The sequence below is a fragment of the Orcinus orca genome, chromosome 6 (assembly GCF_937001465.1).
Source record: "Orcinus orca chromosome 6, mOrcOrc1.1, whole genome shotgun sequence".
Taxonomy (NCBI): Eukaryota; Metazoa; Chordata; class Mammalia; order Artiodactyla; family Delphinidae; genus Orcinus; species Orcinus orca.
This window is the reverse complement of record NC_064564.1, coordinates 55,081,708-55,108,695: the sequence shown is the minus strand read 5'-3', so window position 1 is coordinate 55,108,695 and position 26,988 is coordinate 55,081,708. Positions and strand designations below refer to the sequence as shown.

At 39.5% G+C, this 26,988-nt stretch overlaps 1 protein-coding gene across 7 annotated transcripts in view; it reads right to left on the bottom strand.

The window, feature by feature from the left end:
• Positions 1–26,988, bottom strand: part of BNC2 (basonuclin 2) — a 429,626-nt gene that overhangs the window by 269,366 nt on the left and 133,272 nt on the right. For 5 of the 7 annotated variants that reach the window (XM_033439739.2, XM_033439741.2, XM_049710690.1 and 2 more), the window contains exon 2: positions 26,645–26,845. In XM_033439739.2, the coding sequence (XP_033295630.1) occupies positions 26,645–26,845 (201 nt within the window). Of the gene's footprint in view, positions 1–26,644; positions 26,936–26,988 lie in introns of all 7 variants that reach the window. The other 2 variants (XM_033439740.2, XM_033439742.2) reach the window with 1 other exon arrangement.

The following is a 26,988-nucleotide window of genomic DNA, read 5'->3' as shown; positions in this document are numbered from 1 at the left end:
CTGTTAAACATAAAGCTGTGACTTGGTTTTTTATGACTCTTCCCACAGTAAAATTACTTCACTGCTCTGGATTAAACAAAATCTGTGCCCTGAAAATTAACATGTGCTGTACAATGATATAATTAAAAAATTTTTTTACATTGGTATTTACCCCCACTATTTTTCTCTTAGGTATAGCCTCTTCTCAAATTAGGTAGAGATTAGGCTTTCCTGTGAATTCCCCATAATTGCACCTCCAAGTTCAAGATGATGAACAAACCCTTTAACTCCCAGACTAAGGAGTTATGCTATGCCTCCTTCTTGGGGGTGTAGAGGCATTAGACTATGGTTTTCTAAGCAGTTATTCCACGGATCCCTAGTAGAAGCCTAAAAGATAGGACTCTGCAGCTAGACCCTTTTCATCTAGAGCAGCTCTAATTTTTATCAGTTCTGCATGTTGGCTTCCTGTAAAATTTAATCTGAAAGGAAAAACGGCAGGTTCAACAACTTTTATCCTTTTTCTTTTTTAATAGCCGGCCTAAGTTATAGACGGATGAAGAATGTGGGAGAGGAAAAAGCAAAGACTTTGGGGGTCAAACTTGCTGGACACAGGTTTGAGACCTTTATTTCCTCATCTGTAAAATGGAAATAATTGTACCTGCCCTGAATGCTTTTGCAAGAGCTGAGAAAGACAAAGTGGGTACCACCCCTAGCACACTGTGTGAGCTAAGAGGTAGCTATGAAATGATTCGTTTTTAATCCTCATTCTTTTACTCTTAGCAACAGGTGGAAAGTAAACGCTAAGCCAAATATTTATTTTAGATCTAAGATGGAGTATGTTCAAACTATTGTTGGCTAAGAGAAATGAGATGTTAGGCAAAATAACAATGCTAATCAAAGACCATCTATGACAATATTAATGTACTACTCATGAGAACACAGTTACTTTTGATAAAAAACAATCCAGATTTAAAAGCAGCATATTTTGCTCCACAAATATTTCCCAAGCCGTTAACTACACTTAAGGCATTGTGCAGGACTGTAAATGAAGATAAAATATTACCCCAATACACATGTAGGTTGCTTGCTATTATTTTCATTCTACTAAAAGGTGTAAACACTATTCGCTTTAGTGTGACCCTGATTCCATGAATACAAAGCCAGGGATAGAGGCCAGGGTGCCTGTATAATGGAACGTCTAGCTTGTTACCAAGTGCTAATGATAATGAGTATCATAAAGCAGGAAGCTTTGATTCAAGCAAGTGATTAGAACTGATGATACAAAGGTAAACAGAGCTCAAGAGAATTTGCCAACTTGGCTTCTAGTCTATCGTTAGCCATAACTGATATCTCAGAAATAATAGCGTTGCTCTGACATCCAGGAAGGCCATCCCAGTGAGAATTTTGCAGAGTGGCAAAAACACACGACTAATGGATGATACAAGTGATTCTCAAAAAAAAAAAAAAAAGAAAGTTGCCTGCCAATGCCTAATACTCCTTTCCTACAGATAACTGAAGAAATTAAAACTTTTTAAATTTACCCCCTTTTTAACAAAAATTGAAGCTTTCCAAGGGAAGCTTGCCACAGGGCAAGCTCAAAGAATAGGATCTACAGTTTACTGAACACCTACTAGGTACCTGAGCTTCACAGGTCTTTTCTCATTTCATCTTCCTGACAATTTCTCAAGTGTTCTTTTCCCCATTTTAACACTGAAGAAAGTAAAGGTTAGGGATAAAGTAACTCACCCAAGGTCACAAGACTAATAAGTGACAACAACAGAATCTCAACTCGGGACCAATCTTTTAACTCCCCCAAACCCCTCAACTCACACCAGAGTTCTGCAATGCCAAACAATACTGACTGGTACAATGGGAAGAGAAAAATGCTGAAAGAACAATTATTAATATTTTAAAGAAAGCTTGATTTTTTAGGGAAAAAAATCCTAAGTCAACTTTAATTTTCATATTAAGGAGACATGATACTGGAGTATTTCCACTCTTTCCCTCTTGGATTATAAAGGGAAAATTTTAATAAATTGGAAAGGTTTTGAACACAACCACAACATCCTTTTCATAATCAAAAACTGCTTCCATAATCAGGATAACAATTTTTTTTTAGATAATCTAAGCATACATGATAGACTTTTTTCTCAATTTGGCACTGCTGACGAGTTTTTCTACTATTTAGGAAAAAGAATTAACTTTGAAATTGGCTGTAAGGGAAAAAAAAATCCAGCGCAAAGTAAGTTTAATATTCCTCTGAAGAGTGCACTTTAAAATTTGGAACTAAAAACAAGAATCATCAAAAGAAAACTTCCATCACCACTTTATTACATTCAACAGAGTAAAAAGAATTCTTAAAGTGAGTATTCTCTAGAATGTAACGGAAATTCTAATGAATTCATCAAAAATTTGAAGTGCCAAGTCCACACATAAATCTTGATTTTGCTATAGAGTTGACTGCTTGTTGGTTTAAGACCTCCCATAAACTATGTGAATCTATCTGTTTATAGATAATAAACCATCTATGGACAGCACTAATCAGATTAAACTCGAGGTCTATCTTGACAAACCATCGTTTTACAGAAATACATAAATCATGGACCAAAAACTCTATAAACATAGCACATAGCCCCACTTATAGCTTACTTTTTTGTGGTATATTCTTGACTTAAATTTCTGTTACATAACATTTAAAAAAAATTTATCAATGTAAAACTATCCTGGCTTAACAACTCTAAAAAGTTTTTCCTTGCGTTCATTTGGCAGTTATCAGAGTATGCAAGTACACACAGGCACACACACATACACAACTCTATGTATATTATATGTGCATTATTAAGGAAGAGAAAAATGACATCACAAGAGCATGAAATCAAAGAAAGTATTAGGGTTTGAAAGTGAAGAGAAACAGGTAATTCAAAACTAAATTCAAATTATGATGATATGTTTACTTAGGTAAGCCCAAGATAATCCATACATCTCTTATTCACAGGGAAAAAGTCAGACACGTGAATATTCTATAAAGTCCCAATGCAAAATCAGAAGGCCGTCCCGTACATCCACATTTTAATCTGTTATAAATTAACTTGAGTCAGATCAAATCATGAAGCCATCCTGACTGCTACATGTAACATGCACAATTACAACCCAAGTCAAATCGTACACACCCTCAGTAACCATACCTCAAACAAGTGGAACAGTGAAGGAGCAGGCTAGAGTTTCCCCTGGAGAGGGACAGGGGTCAGGGCAATCTGCAAAATGGCTATATCTGAGACAACTGCAAAACCTGAGAATGTCCTCAAACCCTAAAGATGCTCACAGGGCTTCACAACAAAGCCTCTTTTACAAGATCCACAGCCCAGATGACCTGCATCTTTCAAACTGTCCTATTTCCAGAATTCCTGATTTTAAATCACACTGGAAACCTTTGGCTGAAACTGAACTAGAATGGTTCTGCTTCGCCCTTCTAAACACCAAGGAGGGGGGGAGAACAGTGCCATACTTAATCCTGTTTTGTTTCAAACTCTCGGACCTTCTGCATTCCAAAATTGTATCCCTCTGACTAATACAAACCGTTATGAGAGAAAAGGTTTAAAAAAAAAAAAAAAAAAAACCCACACACCCCAAAGCAGCCAGTGAGAAGGAATGAGGGAGTAGTACTGGTAACATACGGTACCATGAGCTGCAGTGGCCTCCCCGTCAGTGGTGCAAGGGTCACAGATCACTCCTGGCCTTCGGGCCGACAGCAAAGCACAGCCCAGGGAGGGGGGGACAGGGACCGGGCGGGGAGGGGCCCCTCGCTGCTCTCGGGCAGTTTACACAAGAAGGCAGCTCAGCTCCTTTCTGGCGCATTCCTCCTCTCTATCTCCCAACCTCTCTGCATGTGTCCTGCCGCATTTTCTTCAGCTGGTAATTGTCCGGATGGCCAGACTTTAAACAGCCACAGTTTAGGAAAAAGCGAAACCCTTCTAAGTGACCATCACAGCAAATCAGCTTCACGCTGGTGGGTAAAATTTTCCAAGGGAAGTGTTCTTCTGATAGTTCCTGAGTCTCTAAGTGCCCCCCCCCCGCCCCCGCCCTCGCGGGCCGCCACACACACTCCCCTAGAGGGCGAAATGCACTGTGGCAATAAAACATTCATGCGACTTGGAATTTTAACACAATGCCATTTCCCTAGTTTAACCTGAAAGGAATGCACTAGTCACAACAGACTACATCATCCTGCCATTAAACCCTGCCAAGGAACCGCTTTTTTGGCCCTCCCGGGCCAGCTTTGACGGGAAAGGAGTACACAGACCCACACACTGAGCACAGAGGGGCCACCTCTGCTTCCTTGGCAGGGCCCAGCAACACCCTACTCTTGAACGTGACCCCTGACCCCTTGCATTGTGACCGGCTTGTGATGCGTGTGTCACTCTGGCACTTCTGCAGAGCCACACACTGCGCTGGCCATTGGCGGCTCCCTCTCGACAGGACTTGGGCCGACGCCAGAGGTTCTCTCTTATTATTAGTGCTACTATTGAAAGGCTCGTGTTGAAGGTGGGGAGGCTTTTGCCTTGTGCTGGAGAGGGGTCTGTTTCTCTTTTTCCTTTGTTTGTCTTAGACTTTTTAAAAAACAAACTTTGCATTTGCATTCATAATTAGGTTATGATTACTGACAAACTGGTTTGCTTTGGGGACTACTTATCAAAGCTGCCAGTTCTTCCGCATTTAAGTGACATTTAATTTAGACTTACAAAATACAAAAACAGAAATTATTCTGACTTCTCTGGAGAATTTTAGAGGAAAACTCAAAGGTGTTGAACTCTAAAACATCCACACTTAACCATTTCATGTTAAAGTACTATCACACAACAATCAAGGAATAAATTAGTTTTTTGTTGTTTTTTTTTAAAAACCCTAGATGTATTGATGTATTACTTGTGCAGAGATGTCTGCCTTCCAAGGAACAGAAGCGACAAACTAAGGGACAAGGAAAAACATGTGTACAACAAATGAAAAATTGAAAATCACATTAAAGGTTTTTAACTGTTTAAAGTAATTTTTAACTCTGCTGTGATGCCAATTTGTCCCTTAATAGCCGATCACAAAAGTATTGATTTTTATTAATTTTGGAAGTTACAAGATACCATAATTTTGCCCCTCCAACATCCTTCTCCCTTTATCCTCAACTTCTCTCTCACTACTAACGTATGCCTTCCACATTTTTCTACTTTTCTGATTATTTTTTTTTCCTTTTCTCATCATTAACTATTTTCATATGGGGCACTTTCACTTTCAACTTTGCCCTACTATTTTGTCTTCTAATTCATCCTCTCTACTCTAGTCACAGGCCATTCTAAGAAGTGGCAAGTCCCTCCTTCTGGCCCTGACCCTGAACTACAGCCAGGTGAGCTGATTAGCCCTGCAAAATGCAGGTGTTCCAGCTTTAATCTCCTAGAATGAGGCCACATCCCCTTCCTGCAACAATTGAAGAACACCTTACTTCATCTAAGAGAACACCCAAAATGATGATCGCTATCAGGTTAACATGCACATAGAAAATAAAGCCAAATTGTCTCCTTTAGCATAAATTTTGTCTCCTTAGTAGCTGGAATTAGTCTTAAGCCCCAGTTAAAAGACTTCTTTTTCCTTTCCTTTAAACAGAAATGATCATGCCTTGAAGAGTCATTCTAATCCCAAACCATGTTAATTCTAGCTAGGAGGACAGCAATTAATTTAAAAAAAAAAAAAAAGGAATTATACCTGACTTAGGGAACTGGGGGTGGGAAATCAGGCCAACAGTGAAGCAAAGATTATCAAATCCTATGTGAAGTATTTCCATTTCAAAATGTAAATGCTGAAATCCAACTGTCATTTTAATCTCTATGAAACAACAATAGAGACGTTTGATTTTTTCAAGTAATCTAACTTATTACCAATGTATATTCAAATTCCAATTTTTATGTTACTAGAGGGAAATGTAGTAAAACTGCAGACAGCACCACTTAAAGCAATGAGATTAAAATTACAGAGGATAATTCCTATTTAAGTTCAGACAGATACACTTCTTTGCTCATATCAAATTAATCAACACAGTGGTCTCAGAGCATCTTGGCCCGATATCCAGAGAAAGAAGAGTGAAGGTCTGTGATCGTGCACATGCAGCATGTTAAACCCCTCAACTGTGATGCGGTTCCTCTGAAGACCTCTGGAACTTCGAGACACATTGCTAAAAATAAGCAATAACCCATCCCTTATTTCTAAATAAAAAATTGTCAACCGATTTTATAATCTTAATACTGCTATGGTACAGTGATGCATCATGAGAAAGTCATATTTTTACAGGAAATTGTACCAGTACAAATAAGGAGAATCAGAATCATCCAAAACCTGCTAGAAAAGAAAGTTCTAGCCATAAGTTCACTGAATTGCATAAAGTTGTACAGATTCAAAAGTTTTGCAGAAATACAAACATTTTAAAGGGTACATGTGTATGATCAAATCTGTGATAACCATGAGTGATTTTCATTTTCCTTTAACCAAAAGAAAACAGTACTGTGTTAAATGGCACTTAGAAATACAAATTTTAAAGTTTTGTAAGTTACCTTTTAGCTTCTAGAAAGCAAAATATGTGAGATGTTTCTCACCAACTCCTATTAAGATGAGCACAAACAAACACGTGTTAATCTGTTCTTCTCAACAAGAGTCTACTTGGAGCTACCCACCCCTAGTTGTCCCGCCACCGACCCGTCCCCCCCCCCCACACACACACACGCAGTTAGACTCGAACCGAGTGAGGGCAACCCTCAGAGGCAACAAGATGAGACAGGAAAGGAAGTGTGTGGATAGAAGACGGAAGGAAGAAAAAGGAAAGAGAGACAGTAGGATGAAACCAGACTGAAAGAAACACAAGCAACAGGAAAGAAAAGGACGAGAGAGACAGAGAATGAGACGGGGAGGAGCAAAATGGAAAGGGAGAGAGAAGAAAGGGGAAACTGCAGGGAAAAAACGGATGGCTGGGGAGAGAGGAGGTACCAGAGGCCCATGACACAACAGTGGATCAAGCAGCTGGCTGGAGATGCTAATTCAGCGCTTTAACAAATCAATGCCACTTGAAAAGTACAATGCGAGCCCTCACTGGGTAGATGTCAGGGGACTGAGAAAATGCATTCTCAAGTATTTCACATTAAGAGGGAATAATGTGTTAATTTATAACTCTTCACCCTCTACACTTGGATTATCTATCTGTGTCAGCGATTTGACTTCTTAAATTTATCAAAAAGGCACGCAAAGGGAGGCAGCTCTGGCTGCACCACTGGGAAATGAAGTTTCAGAAGAGCCTGTCCTGGGCAGCCCTGCGGTTCTTTTCACTTTCCGATTTGGGCTGAAGTGTCAGTGGGGGTGGCAGGAAGGAGTGAGCATTTGAAGGTGAGATCGAGGGAGGAGGGGATCTCCTGGTCCAGTTACTAACACAACACAAGGCAAGGCTTGCTTGGCCTGTGGTTGATTGCATTAGGTACCATCCGTCAAAAGTGACACAGAAGAAAAGGAATAACTTGAATCAGCAACCCCGAGCTGCCATCATCAGAATTTACTTTACGGAAACTTACTTAAGTCTCTCGGCACACCCAGCGGAAGAGAAGCTGCTGACAATTGGGCTCTAATTAGACAGTACTCTCGCAATGCCACCGGATTCCCATAGACAGAGCTTATCAACATAGGAAGGGAAGGGAGGGCTAAGTTTATTTTATTTGGTTAGTTCTGAGAAGGGGAAGGGAGATGTTAAAGAACTGATATATTACATCCCAGCATTCTGGAGCCTAATGTTTCTTTCTTCATAAAAACCTATTTTATTAAACAGCAGATTCTCGTAGTCGTTTCCTAATTGTTCCTTAATGTAACTTTAGCCAACTTTTAATATAATGATAGTACAGCTCCTAACCTGAGGGATAGAAAGACTCTTAGTATTTTTGGCTGCCAAAATTAAAGCGTTATCAGACTCAAGTTTTCAGAGTGCAAGCATTGTCAAGACACAAAGGCAAGTGTGTTAAAACTGTCGAATAAACAGAAGAGAGTTTCAAGAAAGTGTTTTAATTAAGGTGACAGCTTCAAAGATATGAAGGGGGAAAGTGATTATTACATACAAAGAAAACAAAAAAATGACCAGATTTTAACTGCTCTGAGTTTCACTTTAAGATTGTTTAAACTACACACAGCAGTGCTTTAAACTGTGGGGATATTTTTATTTGCTACTCGTACAATTGCAACAGAAACATTCTCTTATTTTCCGGACATTCATATGTAAATGAATGCTGATGAATGGAAATGAGATGCTATACATGATGGGCAACGTGCAACATTTAGTTTCAAAAACACAAAGTTACCTCACTCACTGAAGCTTGAATCTCTTCCCTTCTACAACTGGGCACTAAAAGAAATGAAAGACAATGACAGACCTACTTGTTTCTATTGGCTAAACACCACCTTCCAGAGAACTCGTGACAGAAAATAAACGTTCTTTCCATCTCACGTTTTGCATCTTTTCTATTACACGGCTACTTTTTAAAATGAATATTTGAAGCTGAAGCTGATTAGAAGCTGAAATTATAAATAACCAGAAATTTTACAGCTGCACTGAGCCAAAGGATTAAAATGTCCAAAATAGTGTGATTACTTAATGAATGTTTTATTTCTTCCAAAGGAGAAAATTAATAAGGAATTTCCTAGGTAAAGACCGTAGAGTACATTACTTTCCCTTTTCATATAATCTTAGGAGACAGACCATATATTCTGAATTCTATGCAATGGCAGAGAATCATATGGTATGCATTTCAAGGGCCTCTATGCCCTGAGAGTAGGATCTGTCCTATCCCCGGTTTTTGCATGAATTACCATTACTGTCTGTCCCACCCATGCCACCCCCATGTAAACTATCTATTCTTATCATTATGGTAACATTAATCCCATTCTCCCCTCCCCCTCCCCCACCACACTCACCTAAGGGGTTAAAAGACTTCAGTACATTTGTGACTTGTCAGTGACATATAATACCCGGGTCCTTCATGCAATCAACTTTTACTTGACATGTATTTGCTCATCACAGGACCCGCATTACTACTGGGAAAATGAAGAAAAACCTAAATTAACACTTGACATTCAATATGGTCAAGTCCTTAATTGGCTGGGCTTCCTGAGAAAGCAATTTTCTATTCCCCAAACTGTTCGCGTGTCATGTGTGGAGTGCAGCTCTTGGCCATCACTGCTGTCCCTCGCTCCCTCTAATGAGAGCAGATGAATTAGTGCTACGTGACACGATTTGAACAGGGCTTCCTCCTCTTCCCCTCCCCCCAATCTTTCTCCTATACCAGTGACAGCTGTGTGGCAAGGGAAAGAAAGAAAGAGAAATGCAAGAGCAAACAATCCTGTAAAGGATGATCATTTTTTTTAAATGAACCTTAAATGTCTTGTTGAAACTCCAGAACAACAGGGTCATTTAATTGTGGAGGTGGGGAACAAAGATCAGGGGATTATCTGGCTATGGTTGATTTCGGTTGTATTAACTGCCAACATGTTTCTTCCATTCCTGGCTAGTTGCAGTACTAGATTGCACTGGTCTAATTAAAATGGAATTTACATCGACTTAAAAAGTTTTTTTTTAAAGGTCTGGAGAATGGGTCAACTAGAAAAAAAAAGGAACAGCATGAAATGATTATTATTCTAAGAGAAACAAACCCCTGGATTAAAGAAAAAGATCTTTTCAACAAATGTTTAGGTCTTAAGAACCTACAACACAAAACTCTGTCACTATACTCTGCTTTCAAATACTGTTCAGAATCTGAACTTAATACTAATCACTGTATTTTAAATCATTTTGTTTAGTTCCCGTTGATTGTTGAATGTTTGCAACAAAAGCTATTTGAACACTGATTTCATTCTGTTATTTTGGAGAGAGAGGGAACGTAGTCTGCTTAATATGTGCTTATCTAGCTCAATAAGAAACAACTGAGGACTTCCCGGGTGGCACAGTGGTTAAGAATCCACCTGCCAATGCAGGGGACACGGGTTTGAGCCCTGGTCCAGGAAGATCCCACATGCCGCAGAACAACTAAGCCTGTGCGCCACAACTACTGAGCCTGTGCTCTAGAGCCCGAGAGCCACAACTACTGAGCCCATGTGCCACAACTACTGAAGCCCGCGTGCCTAGAGCCTGTGCTCCGCAACAAGAGAAGCCGCTGCAATGAGAAGCCCGTGCACCACAACGATGAGTAGCCCCCACGTGCCGCAACTAGAGAAAGCCCACGCGCAGCAACGAAGACCCAACGCAGCCATAAATAAATAAATAAATAATAAACAAACAAAAAAGAAACAACTGAAAGGAAGCTAGGTCAGAATTTGCTCTGTTCCAAGATACTAAAAGGTAAACTGAAGGGATTTCTCTGAGTCTTCACTTACTCATTTTGAAACCAAAGAGGAAGTAATTTTAAATGCCTAAATTGCTAAACCAATCCGATTAGGACCAAAAAGAACTAGAGGAAGTAAGAATATGTGGCAGATCACACATTTGGGAAAGTAGTCAGTCCAAAGGACATGCATCAAGTGAAAACAATTAGTTACTCACACCTTAGCACTTGGGATTTTTACTCATCTTTTTTAAATGAGAGCTAAAGCCAAGATACTACCTGTGCACTAGAAGGTATATCAAGCTTGTACCGGTGCCACAAAATCTACGTAAGCATGCAAAATACAAAACTCTCTCAAGTACAGTTCCCCTGCCTCAAATAAATAGCTTGATCATTTATTCGTTATTCCTCATAATTCTGAATATAATTTAAGTAATATTTCAGTAAGAAAATTGTGAAGCAAATTTGAATACACAAAAATATGGTGAGGGGCTTCCCTGGTGGCACAGTGGTTAAGAATCCGCCTGCCAATGCAGGGGACATGGGTTCAATCCCTGGTCCGGGAAGATCCCACATGCTGCGGAGCAACTAAGCCCGTGTGCCACAACTACTGAACCCCCGCTCTAGAGCCCACGAGCCACTTCTGAAGCCCGCGCGCCTAGAGCCCATGCTCCGCGACAAGAGAAGCCCCCGCTAGCCGCAACTAGAGAAAGTCCACACACAGCAACGAAGACCCAACGCAGCCAAAAATAAATAAATAAATTTACATTAAAAAAATATGGTGAAACCCACTTTTGCACTCTTTAAAGTTATAAGCTAAAGCCAAAAAAAAGCTCTTTCCACATTTTATATTCATGGGAAATAACATGAAAGGAAATGAAGTTTTATAGCGTTTTTCTTAAAAAAGAGTCCATTCATAACATGATTTTAAATACTGCTACACTGACAGAAGACAAGCTGTAATGTAAGGAAACTTTTTGGACCACCTCTGATCTTCTACTTTGTTGGAACATTATCGTTTTGGATAATATGAAAACTCTAAAAGATGAGAATAATTTAGAAGTATTTTCACTGAAGCAAAACAAGGCAATGGACACCCACTCTGCATATATTATCCCTCTGGTGGCCAAAGCACGGATATTTCAAGTTAAGAAGTCTTTCAAATATACTTGAGACAGCTTGTGATTGGGCATTCTATTAGGCATCTAAAAGAAGTCAATAATTTGGTATTCTGGAAAAGCAGCTCAGTCGAATACATCCAGTTAACTTCTACAGTAGCATTATAATCACCGAGCAACAAAGAGCAGTGTATTCTGCCAACAGCTTTAGGGTGACCTTTGCAATGCTGACTAGTCCGTCAAGTTCCATCTCTGAGATACACGGTACAGACAGGGGTGGTTTATTAACTGAGGTAGGAACTAAGACCAGGAGCCTCCAAAAGGGTAGGCATTTCACATTCAGGAAATGGGGAACTCCTTTCCCTCAGAAGAGAAGCTGAGCACCGTGAGATCAGGCTGGGCAGCCCCCATATTCTTTCCCAAAGCGCTAGCCTTCTGTGGTGTAGAAACTCCCAAGTATTAGGACAGCATCAACATCTTTTCCCACCCTCCCCTACATTTCTAAAAACTGTAATGAAATTCCAACTGGGAATTGGTAAAACGGGATCAATGACTTGAGCTCTAAGAATCAAGTTGAAAAAGAATGTTGACATCGTCTCAGAGCTTTAAACAAATTGTGCGGCGTCCTGCCTTATCTGGGGTACTTTCCAACCACTGCTAACAGGATGGACTGACAATTCAAGGGGGCAACAATCAGAGAGATGACTGCACTGGACCCGAAGACTGGATCACCTATAGCAAAGTCAACCTTTTTGACTCAAGAAAGGCACTTCTTGATTTAAGAAAGTTAACAGTGACTATGGCAACGTGACATGCTTAAACTTGATATTCTCTTAGGGATGAGCAGGCTTTGAAGCTCATAATAAACTTAAAGTGGCTCTGTGGAATGTTAAGGCTTAACGCAGATGGTTGGTGCTACTGTCATGCCTACACAAAAAGAAGTCGACCTGGAAATAACTGCATTAACGGCTCCAGGGTATTTAAAATGGAAGGCTCTCCCCCTCCTTTTTTATTAAGAATTTTACTTTGAACCCTAAGAAGAAGCTGCATTAAGTTTCCAACTTGTTTAGCACAGCTCAAATTAAAATACTTATTCCAGTTTAGAAAGGCATCATGTTTGCCACCCACCGAGTACATGTTACCCTCACATTACACCATTCGCGAGAAGTATAAACACAGCGGGGAGAGAAATTACTGCTTTAAAATAGCCTGGCACATGGAACAATAAAACTATTTCTCAAATACAAAGCACAAATGTTATTTTATAAAAATGAAGAGCATCTAAAAGGGTATATTCTTTTATCCTCCATTCTTCACCACCCTCTTAACTGCAGTGCTTCCCTCCCCTCTATTAAAGATATTTTATCTAATTCCCAGTTGAAAGGCTTCTGAAAGTGGTAAGTCCCAGCTGTGTTGATGCTGAACTTCTTACACATGGCACACCAACGTCATTCTGACACACATACACATGCTTTGTAACAAGCTGCACCAGTCACTTGAGTTGAAATACCTGACTTGCTATATAAAACAAACTGTTACTCTCTGGTCTTTCCTCCAGCTCAGCTCTTCTCTGCTGTTTTGGAAGCAAACCAACAGCTTGTTAATGTTGACATCAGTGATGACTCCCTTCTGATTGGTGTCTGACACTGTCCAGCAATGCTGTTCAACAAGACCCTAGATAGAACCTAGGCACACGGAGGCCCCGTTTGCAGATCATTTTGACAAAATGTTCTTGTTTCCTGTTCCCACAAAAATCAATAACAGGATGACCTTCAATTTGAAATTCAAACCAATTAATTACCTGTTCTGTTGAAAATGTTGATATATGATTTGCCTAGAGAATTTCAATTATGAATAGATTATTTCTCTTAAAGAGCCCCTTCGAAAAATTTAGAAAGACACTGAAAACCTCATCTTATACAACATAAATGATGTTTTCTTGAAGCTCGTATACAATATTGGCCTTGTACGAATTAGTACGGGGAAGTTTTGCCTTGTGGTCCATCTCTTCCCCGTGACATCATAATCAATTGCCTGGTAAATTACTGCATTCCCACAAAGATTCAGGGCCAAGAATCCACTGCTTAAAGGTGAGATGAAAAGCCTTTTATAGTTGAATTCAGCTTTTCATATATACATCAGTGACTGACGCAAATCATGGGATTCTTCTCCAAATTTAGAAATCTCCCCTTCCTTTCCTAGAATCCTAAAACTCTTACTTTTCTACCTTTATTAAAAGTCTTTGTCCATTTTTTGTTTTGCTCATGTTTGATTTTTCTTTATATGTGGGTCATAAAAAGAAAAGCTATATACATCAAAACTCGCAGCACCAGAAATATATTTACTAAACTTTTTTTTTTTTTTTTTTTTTCCGGTACGCGGGCCTCTCACTGCTGCGGCCTCTCCCGTTGCGGAGCACAGGCTCCGGACGCGCAGGCTCAGCGGTCATGGCTCACGGGCCCAGCTGCTCCGCGGCACGTGGGATCCTCCCGGACCGGGGCACGAACCCGCATCCCCTGCATCGGCAGGCGGACCCGCAACCACTGCGCCACCAGGGAAGCCCTAAACTTTTTTCAAATTGTGAAAAAAAATGAAGAATTCGGTCTCATCCCAGTGGGGAATTCCCAAGATGAATGCTCACATGCAATGAAACTATTATCTTCATCCTTGAAAATATTACCTAAAACAGAGGTTTCTATCTGGCAGCCAGTAGGCTGAATATAGCCTACAGATGAGTTTTGTTTGGACCACACACTTTTAAAAACATTTGCCAAGATTTAAAAATCAGGAGATTCTGACATAAAAATCTAGATTTCTGACTTCCCATTTAAAAAAAAAAAGAGAGAGATGAGGAAGACCTCACAGCATTGGGCCTTGCATTCCCACCTGGCAACAACCGGTTAGAGCTGGGGAGCTGCTACCTCACTGTGGTTGACACAAGAGCCTTCTGGTCCACCACAGTCCCCATCAGATTCACACCTCTTGCTTAGTTTACCTTACTTCCTCATGGCCCTTTTGGGCACCTCCTGATTTTTAAAATGCCATACTACTCCAAAGAGGGTTTACAGAGTTTGTGGAAGAAAAAGAGAAGGGTGTCTTCTCTTTCTTATTTCATGAGCTTACACAATGTAAAACAGTGGGTAGATTTTACTTCAAAATATAGTTGTTCAATCAAACATCAAGTGCAAAGCAAACTGCTTTTCCTAATTAAAAAAATTTGTAAAGCAAATCCAAAACTGATGATCTCGTCTTACACAGTGGTTCAACAAAACATTTACACTAGTTTTCAATCAACCACATTCTTCTCTGCAGCCCAGAAAACGTGCTCAGGTCAAACTATTACTGAGATCTACATCCATTTTGCTCCTTCACATGTTAACACTTCTGCACTTCCTTTCTTGAACGATCATATACTTAAGTGAAAACTGACCCTAATATGAAAATAGAATACATCTTCAAGGTAAATTTTAAAAGTCAACATTTAGAATGTATGAATATTATCATAGCAAATACTCATCTTTACTGGCTCCACATGTATGCCACAATCTGACATTTATACTTATATTAAATAGACATTATTGCAGGTTCAAATGACCCCAAAAGTCACGGCATATTTCTTTAAAAATGATTATTACCTAAAAGCAGATGTCTATGACAAAGTCACCATGCACTTCTATTTGCTTTTTTTCTTAACTGGAAGCAAGTGCAAGGAGAAAGTCTTTTCTAGTTCACTATTTCCAATTAACCACAACAATATAGTTCTTCTATCTATTAACAGAGTTTACAAACAAATTAGAAATACCCTGTTTAGCAGAGGAAAGTATCCTTTCCCTTCACCAAAGGATATCAACAGGCTATCTCTGCTGTACCGTATGGTTCAGAATGCACTAAATATGCTATGACCAGCCATATTCCAACTTATGAAAAAGAAAAAAATGTAAATCAACTTTAGGAGAGTGTTTGCAAATTATGTTTCATCATTGGCCCACATTCTTGAAAGATTATTTTTAATTAGGTGTTTCCTTCCTATCAGAGAGGCATTTTTCTTCCAGTTTCACCTTAAGAAAGTAACCCTTGAACACATGCCAAATTTACTTCACAATCAAACTTTAATCCCCAAAATCTCTTGATTCTTAACAACTTGAACAACTTTAAGTAAACAGTTCACAAAATCATAATGATCATACTGCATTCCTTAACACCCAGTTGACTAGGAAAAGAGAAAATGCCGTAAGTATGAGTTCCATAGTCTCAGGCCCGATAGCTGAACAACAATGTGATATACTCCTTTTGGGAAGCATTTTTCCTTAATATCCCTTATGTTTGAAATTTGAGCAATTAGAAGCAGACACCTGGAACTCAATTATTAATTTACCTCTCCCCACCCATTTTACACTTCTTTTGAAACCATCTCTTAAGGTGCTTCTTAAAGAGATGACCCCATGGGATAGCATGCATGTAACAGTTCACATTATTTTCTTTAAAACATCTTGGTATAATCTAAGACTAAACTTATTCTCTTTCTTCTTTAAGAGCATCCCTTTAGAAAAATTTTTAAATTTCTCAAATGACTAATGAGTAAAATGGTAAAAAACAAAAATTAAAACAAGAGTTCTAGGAAAAGTATTGATATAATTCACCACATTCATGTTGATTTATCTACTATAACATTTTAGAAAGGGGAATTTTATGGAAAAACACAGTTAATTCCCATCCATGATGACCAAAGTTTTAAAATTTTCTCCTCAGGTTCACATGGCAGCTGACTGCAAATACATAAAACAGTTCTAGAAGACTCCTGATTTGTTTATTTTTGTTTGCACTTTATTGTGTTAAGATAAAAAATAAAGCATGAGATAATGAATGTTTAATATTCTTTAATCTATATTCTATGGGGATGAAGGTATTCCATTCACTTCTTTCTATGAATCACTGATTTCTAGGAAAGGGTATCTCAAACTAGGCTTACACTGAGGCGCATTTCAACATTCTACATTTGTTTTAAAAAAAGAGAGAGAGAGAGAGAGACCAAAAGTACAGGCATACCACCACACAAAGAACACTGGGTCATCAGCATAATCAGAAGGCAGGCAGCAGTCGGTTTACAAAGAAGTTATTAAAAATAGTTATCTGCACAAGTAAAAATTAGCACTTCTCTCTTTTAACCAAAAGGGTTTTTTTTTTTAATATAATGAGCATCCAAGCTTCTCTGGTCATGAGAAAACCTGGAATATATTATACAAGCATGAATGTGGCCCAGGAAGCAGTATATGAGATGTGCTAGCTATCGACAGATTAACACTTCATTTTCATTACTCTAATCTCACCACAGGCTGTGAAGACTCTTTTTTTCCTATGTGAACAACAATGGTGCAAGAAAAACCAAGCTGACAGGCAGGCGGGGTTCATTAAATGCACAAGGCCTTTATTCCCATAACACGTCTCACCTATATGAAGCCAGGGTTCGGGCTCCCATGCTGGCTACTGAAACAAGCTCTCCCAGATGCTGGACTTCTCTCTCGATCCCTTCCTACTTCATTTATAATAAACGTCAAAAACAAGAGTCAAAATGGAAAAATTCTTTTTCACAAGGAACTCCGTTTAACAGACAATAGGATTGGTAAGATATTTTAAGATTTATTCAGTCCCCGGTTACTTTCCAAAGTTGTCCAAGAAAACAAAAAAGAAGTGGTTGGGAAGGGAAATGATGAGATGTTTGAAGTTCGAGTCAGAGTCTAATCTTGGTATCTCCATCTCAGTTTAGTTCTAACTCATTTGAGGATAACTGCAGTTTTTCACTGGTTGAAAATGGCAATTTACAAAGTAAGACTCAATCAAGCTATTTCCCAATGAATGACACTGAGCTTCCCCAAAAAGCTATCCTCAAGGAGCCAAAAGGCTACAAAGTAAGGAATCATTAAAATGACATTCCTAACACGAGGAATTCCTTTTTTAGGGTGAGCTATCCATACACTCATTGCATTTGAGGCAGCCACCGCCCAAACCTCAACAAACCTAGAAATGAATCACTTAATTCCTACAACCAACCAAAGGACAGGTGTACACTTCCTGCCTGTCTGTGCACCACATACAAACACACTACCATGTGACATTGTGGGGTTTTAAATTTTTTCTATAGCAAGACAGTAAGTCTTTCCACAAAGTCTACAACAGGGCTTTGGTTTTGGTTCTTTCTGGTACTCTAATATTTATACCTAAAAAAAAAAAAAAGAATAAAAGAAAAGCAATATTAGATAGAGCCACAAATAACCTACCTGACTCTTATGTTCTGACACGAGGTCAACAAGAAGGCAACTTCATAAATATGCTCAGTGTTTAATTACCGTCCCATTTCTTGCAAGTGGCCTCCCAGTCATGTCCACTGCCCTCCAGCACTGGCAGAGGGCACAGGAGTGGGCAGTTTTCTTTACCTATGCCTGATTAGGTGCCCCAAATAGCCATCCTAATGATTTAAGTCAATGAAATCTTTCTTGTTTAAATTTTAATGGAAGAAAAAAAAATTTTTTTAAACCCTAGTGATGAACGTTCTCATTTTAATATTAGTTGTGTTATTACGTTAAGCCAGCTGAAAGTAATTGTTTTCGGCATGTAAAATATTCATTATCCTGAAATTTTTCTTTTTAAACTCCCCGTTCAGGTACTCTCTGATCATCAAGTATGAGTCCTGAAGAACTGTCTAGAAAACAAATAGCCACTAAAAGACACCTTAATAAAGTTGAAAAATTCATGACAGTCACACAAAAGCACAGCAGGTCCAGGACTGGAAGCTGTGTCTTTCCCATGTAGAATAATATTTTCTAATCTTGTCCATTTTAACAGTCTCTCAGCTGTGTAGGACAATGAGTTAAAATTTATTAAATACAGAACAGTAGTGAATCCTCCTCATTGTGTTATGTATACTGCATGCTTTCAATTTCAATTTTTAATGTCACCCATTAATATCAGTCCTGCCACGACTTCTTTTTTAAATGTTCCAGTTAACTCTTATTAACTTCAGTTTGTCTCAAAGAGTCATACCTTCAACCTATCGACGGAAAACTTTACGCGTTTTCCTTCTAACAAAATGCTCTCTTGCGCAGACGTAAGTCTAACCGCACAAAATGATAAAGCCAAGAATTACTTAAAAAAAAAAAGAAAAAGAGAAAAGCAAAATCTCTATTCAGCTAAGTACCTTCTTACACGGTGAAGGATCCAACTGAACTGCCTTTCAGCGCCTTTGAATGATAAGCCTGGGCCCTTGGTAACACATTTTTATCAAGCCCAGACTTAGAGAACCCTTACAGAACAGAACTCGGGACAGTCCTCCTGTCAGCACCTCCACAATGAGAACCACATCTGAGAGTGGCACCTCTTTCCCATCCCTCTGCCAGAGCGAGGTACTGCCTTTTAATTCCTTTATATTAGGGCAAACAGACCCAGTGAAAGTAAGGAGAAATCCAGAAAAAGAAAAAAGAGGGGAAAGGAAAATAAAGTAAGAAATTAGGTCTTTGGGAACGGAAATAGGAAGAAAGAACAGCCTAACCATGTATTCAGGTATTTAGGTCATTAAGTAAATGGCCGCCAGCACAACAGACTTAAAGCATCCCCCTCTCAACAACACACAAACCCTAAAGACAGTAGCAAAATAACACTGCAGTCTAAAAATACTGAGTAAATAAGATGTCAGCTATGCTCAAGAGAATCCGTGCTACAATGAGTAACTTCCTACTGTTCAAGATTATTTTCATTTTCTTAACAGAAATGAAAAACTGATGAGCTTAATTCAAGAAAAACAAAAGGATATTATTTTGTTGTTAAAGGATCAATTCATTTTTTTAATTGGAATGATGATTAATAAGCTGAGAATTTGATTTCTACGTTAGCCAGTTTGAATAATGCACTGTTTCTCCACAAGCATTTCCATTAAGAAAGGCTCTGTGGATGAAGAAATGATACAGCTCTTCCTCTCTTCTCCTGATCTCTGACTCTGTGGCATGAAATGCTTCCCAGAGCGTTTGAACAGAACAACACCGCACACCGCCCTCACCCAAATGAACTCTAGTCATAAATTTTTCACCTTAGGGTTTGAATGTACACTATGAAATTTGCTAGGCTTCCTACAGGGAATGTACAAATTAAAAAAGAATCAATACTTTTATTTTTCCTAGTCTCTAAATTTCTTTTAAAACTGGGGAGGGAGAAGGCAGTACAGGTCATGCTCAGTGAGGAGATGGGAGTACGTCGGATGTCACCGCCCCAGGCATCATTTTCCGGACGTCATCTGTACATATTAAAACTTCCTGGAGCTTGAGTTGTTCAGAAAGTTTTTCATCTTATTTTTTTCGCCTGTTTACAGTTGTATCTTACAGGAAAAATCTCCTTCTTCTACACAATGTCTTGCTTGTATGTCAGGATAGAAAGGCTGCTATGCCTGAATTATGCCTCTTTTCCCTTATTTCTCTAAAGCTTAAAAATAGATGTCGAAGTTCCTTGAAAGGGTTTTTGACTCCCTTCCTCCTTCTCTCTCTGGTCCTTAAGTAGACGAGGATCACCAAGCAAAATGTGGAAGCCAGCTGCTTTTTGGGAAATAAAAATGGCATCAGCTTCGGCAGACAGGGGTGAGAGCAATCATTTCCTATGATCCCCAAACAATCTTCTCTCTGACCAAGGCCTGGAAAAGGTAGTTGTGTAGCGGCAAAAACATACCACGAGAGGGACAAGAGGATTTTCACATGGTGAAGAATTCATTCCACGCACAGAACAACCCGGGCTCCAAACCTCACATGAAAGGAAATCTTGTAACCATTATATTCCATGTTCTTTGGATAGTAACAAGCAGGGAGTCCCAGAAAAAAATTCTCTCACTGAAAAAGTCACCCCACGATTCACTCTCTTCTCCCTGCTACCACGAAGTTCCCTGACAATATTCCGTGGGAAAAAAGGAGTTAACTCCTAGTTCATTTCCAACACAATGATTCAAATTGTGGACACAAGCTAGAAGTAAATTCCAGTTTCTTGTCTCATTCCTTTAGATACATACATATATGTGTGTGTGTGTGTGTGTGTGTGTGTGTGTGTGTGTGTGTGTGTGTGTGCATATTCTAATCAAGCATCCCAAGTTCAGAAAATACCTCTTAGGCTGTACAGAGTCATTAGCTATTCATTTTTATAGGGGAAGTCCTGTGGAAAGCTTTGCAGACTGATGAAGGCAGGTGCCCAATCTAACTTTTAAGTGTGTGTCAGGCATATAAGGTGGGGAGACAGAAGCACTAGAATTTTTGTTTTTCGCTGAAGTGGATGACGCCAGCTCACTATCTGTAACGGCCTGCTCCTTTGGAATCAGCTCCCCGTGTCACCATGACCTAGCAAACTGGAATGCTTTCACTATCACTGGAGTCCTTGCAATCCTGCTTTGGCTGTGACCCATTCACTTTTGCCCCAACTTCTCCGAGATGCCTTACTCAGCATCTAATTAGTTAGGGAGGATTTGCCGCGGCTCTTAACCCTGACACAGAGTGGGAGGATGTGCTGCTGTGGGAGCCCAAATCTGTCCTGTCACTCCATTAATCAGATTTCCATAAAGCCACGCATGAACAACAGAATTTATCAGTGAGTGTTCAGATACACTCATAAATGCAATTATAAAAAAATACCTACAATTATAGAGATAAGATAGCTGCACCTTTAGGGATTGATTTTTCGACTGTGGTTACTCGACTCACCTTAGCAAAAGGCTTTATAAATTACACACACACACACACACACACACACACACACACACACACAGTCCCAAGGAGCAGACGACAGAAACGTGAGAAAAGTAATTTCAAAATGATCACCTACTATGTTCCAACTCACTTAATGTACTGTGGTGAAAATAAACTTGAAATTTGCGCACAGATTTTTAATATATACCAATATATACCACACACATCTGAGAATACGTTTGTGCCTGATCTGCTTTTACACATATGTAAACACCACAGATAAGGCCTACTACTTTCCCCTCCCTCGCATTACAAATTACACAGTGCCTGTTAAGTGAAGTCTGCATGTTATACGTAGACTTACAAAGTATAGGCCAGCACACAGGTACCTGTCTCTATGCTATAATTTGTATTTTAACAATTATCCACATATTCCTATTTTAGTGTTCCATTATAAGAATGGATGATAAGAATTCTATATGAACATATGTCTACAGTTAAGACTTCAAAATAAAACACATTATCACTCAAATTAGAGAGGGGAACTAAATTGGAGGTAGCAGCCTACCGATTCAACAAGCTGAAATTACATGCCTCCTAGTATAATATAAATATTTATTTTAGCATCATGACCGTAAGTTTGGTCAATTTAATCCTTTTTTACTAAGACATGATTACTAAAACACACCGACTGTAAGAAGGGGAGTAAAAAGGGAGGAGGAAAAGTGCAGAAACCTAGGGATGCATGATGCCTGGCAGTGAAAGTCATTTTCAAAGACCATTAACTATCAACTGCTTTACTCAGGTCTCTGGTTAAATAAGAATATACATCCTCTGTTAAAAGGGACAGGAGGGCTGCACGACTGGGACAGAGTTTAGAATAAAAATGTATTGTACAAACTAGAAAGAAGAAGCAAACCGCGATATACAATTAGGCATCTGACTTGTAAGAAACACTGTCTATGTGCCTTTTAAACTGTTAATGAATAAACATTCAAATTATTTGGCGGGGGGCAGGGGCAGGTAGGAAGTCAGACAAAACCACCATTTCCACTTGAAAATATAGATTCAACCAACGGAAACTGTGTTTGCCTATATGAATAGAAAGAACTAAAAGACTACTGGGAGAAAAATTCATTTCAAACCTGCTTTTAAATGGATTCCAGCAATGTTATTATATGTTTCTGACAATATATTTTATTTATCATTTCTCTGAAATGGGCTAGATTTTATATTAGTGAGAAAGTTTGCTTGACTCTGTCCTATCTCTGGTGAGCAGACGCTCTGGTATTAATGTAAATCACTGATTTAATTTTTAGCTTTCTTGGTTTGCCCCTCACCTATCTAGGAAATGATTTCTCTGGTGATAACTAACACATCATGCTAATGAGACAATCTAATGCACAATAGAAAAATGTCACTACTAATAATATTTGCATGAAGTTAAATAAAGCAACTGTAGGATAATGTCAGACAGTTGTTCTTTAACAAGACACAGTTTCACAATGAAATTATGTTGTTAATTTTGTTACATCATTGGGTGAATCCTAAATTACTACATAATGATGCACAGAGTCATTTATAATTCTAACTTAGTATTTCACTCGTGTCTGAAAAGAGACCTTATTAAGGGATCCACATCTTATTTGAAACAGGTTAAATATACCTCACTAATAATAAAAGGTACATGCCTCTAGTAATGTGTAAAAGTGTGGGCTCTAGCCCTTTACCTGCTATGGTTTCATTTCTGAAAAGATTTCAAAATATATTAGACTACTGCATCCCTTGAGGTAGCTACAAAAATTTTATTTGCTCTTCTCTCACATGCACAAAAGATTTACAGAAATCGAAAAATCACCATTTAAAGCCTGATTAAAAACAACAACAACAACTTCCAAAAGCAGTCCTGATTTTGTGCTTTTAACAGTACTTTGTGAGGTTAAAACGGGTAAAATAACATTCTGGACTCTAGAAGATGAGCAAAGGGTTTCTGGTTATTCTCGACCTGTCACTGATCAAAGTGACCCAAAGAAGAACTCCCTTTACAAAAGTCAAGAGTCATGCCCTTTAAGGTTACCAAATATCTGTTTGTATGGAAAAATATTATCCTTTTTGAAAACATCATACTCAAATACAGGAGAAAAATGTAGAGAGGCAGGAAAATGCAGTTAAATTGTCATATCTCAAACTTTAGGGGAACAGACTTAGTTCCACCAAATCTAAATTGGCTTCAGATTGTGGTATCTTTTTTGTTAGAATTACACAGACTGAAGATTTACATATTAGCAGATCTAACTTTGCTCATACAAAACAAAAGACAAAGATTTTCATAACCCTACTTCCTAAATTACTCATAGAAGATACAACCCTAGAATACTAAATTTCAGTATTCATGAGCTATTTCACACTCTTAAGTTTTGCTGTAGTTAAATACTACAGATGGTGAATTTTCTATAACTCAGTTTTAAAACCTGCTAGTCAGTCTTTTCTAATATTTAAAGAAACGGTCAGGTGAATCCTAGTTTTTCTTATTACAGAAAACTTTGAAATAAAAAATATACCCAATAAATTGTATTCATTTCATGAGCTAAGTCAATTTTTTCTTAGAAATTAAAATAATCATAATATAGAAAAAACATCTCTATGCCTTAGAAATACAAAATTCTGCAGACTTGATTAAACTGGACAAACTTTTACCTGTAGTAAGACAAAAGCTGGCTTAAGGTGTATACTGAGACTAGTATTCCTTGAAACTGTTGGCTTTGCGAGATATCTTCCTTGCTCTGGCACATACACACATACACACACACACACACACACACACACACACACTCTGAATCAGCATTGCCGATGAACTATAGGTCAGGAAAATAAACATATTAAACATGTACAGCACATATATTTTTAGATTTACACAGTTTCAATTTAAGTTTACACAATATACAAACTAAAATGTCATCCTAAAGGAGAAAAAAAAAACCATGTAAACTCATACCCTCTTTCACATGCTTTCCAAAAATGCAGAGGAGGTTAAGCATTTAATAACCACGACAGGAGAAAAAAGAGGGGGAGGGGAGTCTCCAATTACTTCAAAACCAAAAAATAAAGAAAATATATAAAATATAGTGAAATCACTACACTTTTTTAAATTGTGATTTTCTCCCTTGATTGTACTACTCTGTTTAGTAAATAGTATAATTAATATTATATAGTTTCATACAGCACCCATGATGCATAAATTACTTCCCTATATTTCTACTCTTTTCATATTATCACTGATGCTCACTTTCACACATACATGCACATAGGTACACACAAAAGAGACTTTTATACACCCACAGAGTGAAACAGCTGGATCAAAGACATCATAATGGCTCAGCTGTACAAGTTTCTGTCTCTGAGCGATTTCAATTTATATTCCTAACTTTGATCCATCATTTATATAATTTACTTTTATTTGTTTTTTAGCTAAAATGTTTTCCACGACTTAAAGTCTCCTTAGATTCAAATCTACTTGGAAATGGGCTAGTGCCAAAGAAGCAATCTAACACCATCTATGTGGTTCAATAGCCATTTATCAATTGATCATTATCTCTATCTGGTTTTATTAACTCTTTTCTAGCTAGAGGGAGACCTAAACCAATCTTCCCTTTCAACACACACACACACACACACACACACACACACACACACACACACACACACGACCTCCACTAACTCAAGAAAACCCTGAATATGACACCTAATTTTTAAAGGGCCAGGACAAGTTATTTGGTCCTAAGGTCAGTGAAAACACACTCTGTGTTCCAACCACAAAAACAGCCACCCAGGCAGGGACGTGCCTCAGAAATACACCTCTCAAAGCACTCGGCAACTCCAAGGAGTATCTCTGGGAGGAAATGAACTTTTTAACTTGCAAGAATGGGAAACTGCACATAAAGAGTTGCATATTGGGTTTGTGTTGATTGCATTTAAATCCCAGCTTACTGTATCAGCAGTAATCAGGGTCCCTCTACAGGATATGTCAAAATACACCTTATTCAAATGTATTTATCCTATCTAGAACTGTGTGATACAGCTGTTCGCTAGCTAAATGCTGCAAAGCGCTGGCTCTCTGCACTATCTTTCGCAGATCTATTTCTAAACTTGCGGTAGTCTCCAGCCTGGCAAACTGCTTTCTTTCCTTCTTTACCAATACTTTAAAAATCGAATTAACTGAATAAAGTATTTAGTTCTCATGAACTCCTACAAAAAAAACAGGTTTTTTAAAAAAGAACGCAGCTGCAGTATTTTTTTTAAATGAGTGGAGCACTATCCATTTTCTAACGACCTCCATCTACTTAAAATCCCAGTGAACTCGTCAGTAATACTTTCGTGCTGTGCGGAGGGTAGTATCATACTAACTCTTGCTGGTGGAGGCTTTTGAAAAGACGTGTCTGGGAGGGAGGCACCAGGGAACTTCCCTCCCTCGCTTGAGCACAGTCCAAGATGAAAGTTTCTGGGTTGTTTCCCTTCGCTTCCTCTCCCCCTCGCTCCCCCTCGGAGCCGCAGAGCCAGTGATTGTGCAAGAGGAGCCGGGCGCGCGGGGTGCGTAGGTACCACCGAGCGCACGGTACGTAGTACGAGCCGCGGACTCCGCTGATTAATGAGCAGTCGCCGGCGGCCTCGCGCGGACACGTCGGCTCTCCCCGCAGAGCCAGCGGCGGCGCAGCCGGCCAGCCCGAGGACGGCTCTGTGGAGGACGCCGAGGCTGCCCGAGTGTGAGTGCGTCGGCCGGTGGGCGGGCGGGCGGGAGCCGAGCGGGCGCTGCGGGAGCGAAGGGCGAGCGCGGAGGAGGCGGCAGCGGCGGCGGCACGGAGGAAGTGGGACCGCCGGTGGCTCAGCCCGCCACACACGCCGCCTCCACCCGCGCCCCTCGGCGCTGCCAGCGGCTCTTGCGCAGTATCCTCTCCCGGGCCGGGTCGGAGTCGAGCCGCTTCCAGCCCCGGGAAGTCCGTCGGGCAGGGCCGAGGGGCCCCTGCATTTCATGGCTGTGAGGTTGGTAAACCTACTCCGAGACAGCAGCCACTTGGATGAAGTGATCAATGCAGATAGAAAGATAACATGGGGCGGGGGTGGTGGTGGTGGTGGTGTTGTGGTTGTTTTTAATTTTTAACAGAAAACAAAGAAATAAATGAAGTCTTCCCCTGACCCAGGACCCAGGCTGGACTGTGAAACTTTGCCACAGATGCCTTTGCTTTCTTCTACTTCGGTATCCTTTCCCCCCTTTTCTTGTAAGTAGCCCTTAGGGAAGCCGTGAAGTAACCCTGCACGTTCCAATAACAGTTATGACATAACAGAATCCAACTACGAAGTGATCACAATTCAAAAATGTTTAGTAAGGAAAATACCAGAAACAAAAGTGCACATAACAATTCAAGGTTTCCTTTAAAAAAAAAAAATGAAAGTAACTTACCTGTTGGGACATTCTGAATAAGAGGTTAGTATCAGCGTTTTGCCATGTCCCCATGAACCCTGGTTCAGCCGGAGTCGTTCTGGTTCCGAACTGCATGGAGTTGTCAGTACAGCAGTCTCTTAAAGTCAAGTCTCTTGCCCTCTTTGGCTCTCTGTCTCTCTGTGTCTCTCTTTCTCTCACATCCACTTCTGCCTCTTCTGACTGAAAAGTGAAGGTGGATTTTTTGAGCCTCTTGGCAGCCAGTAGCAGGAGTGTAGTGTAGTTAAGAAGCTGGCTGAACGGTGCATTTCACTGGGGAAGGGGGAGATTGGGGGGAAGAGGGGGTCAGAGCTTCTTTCGCACCT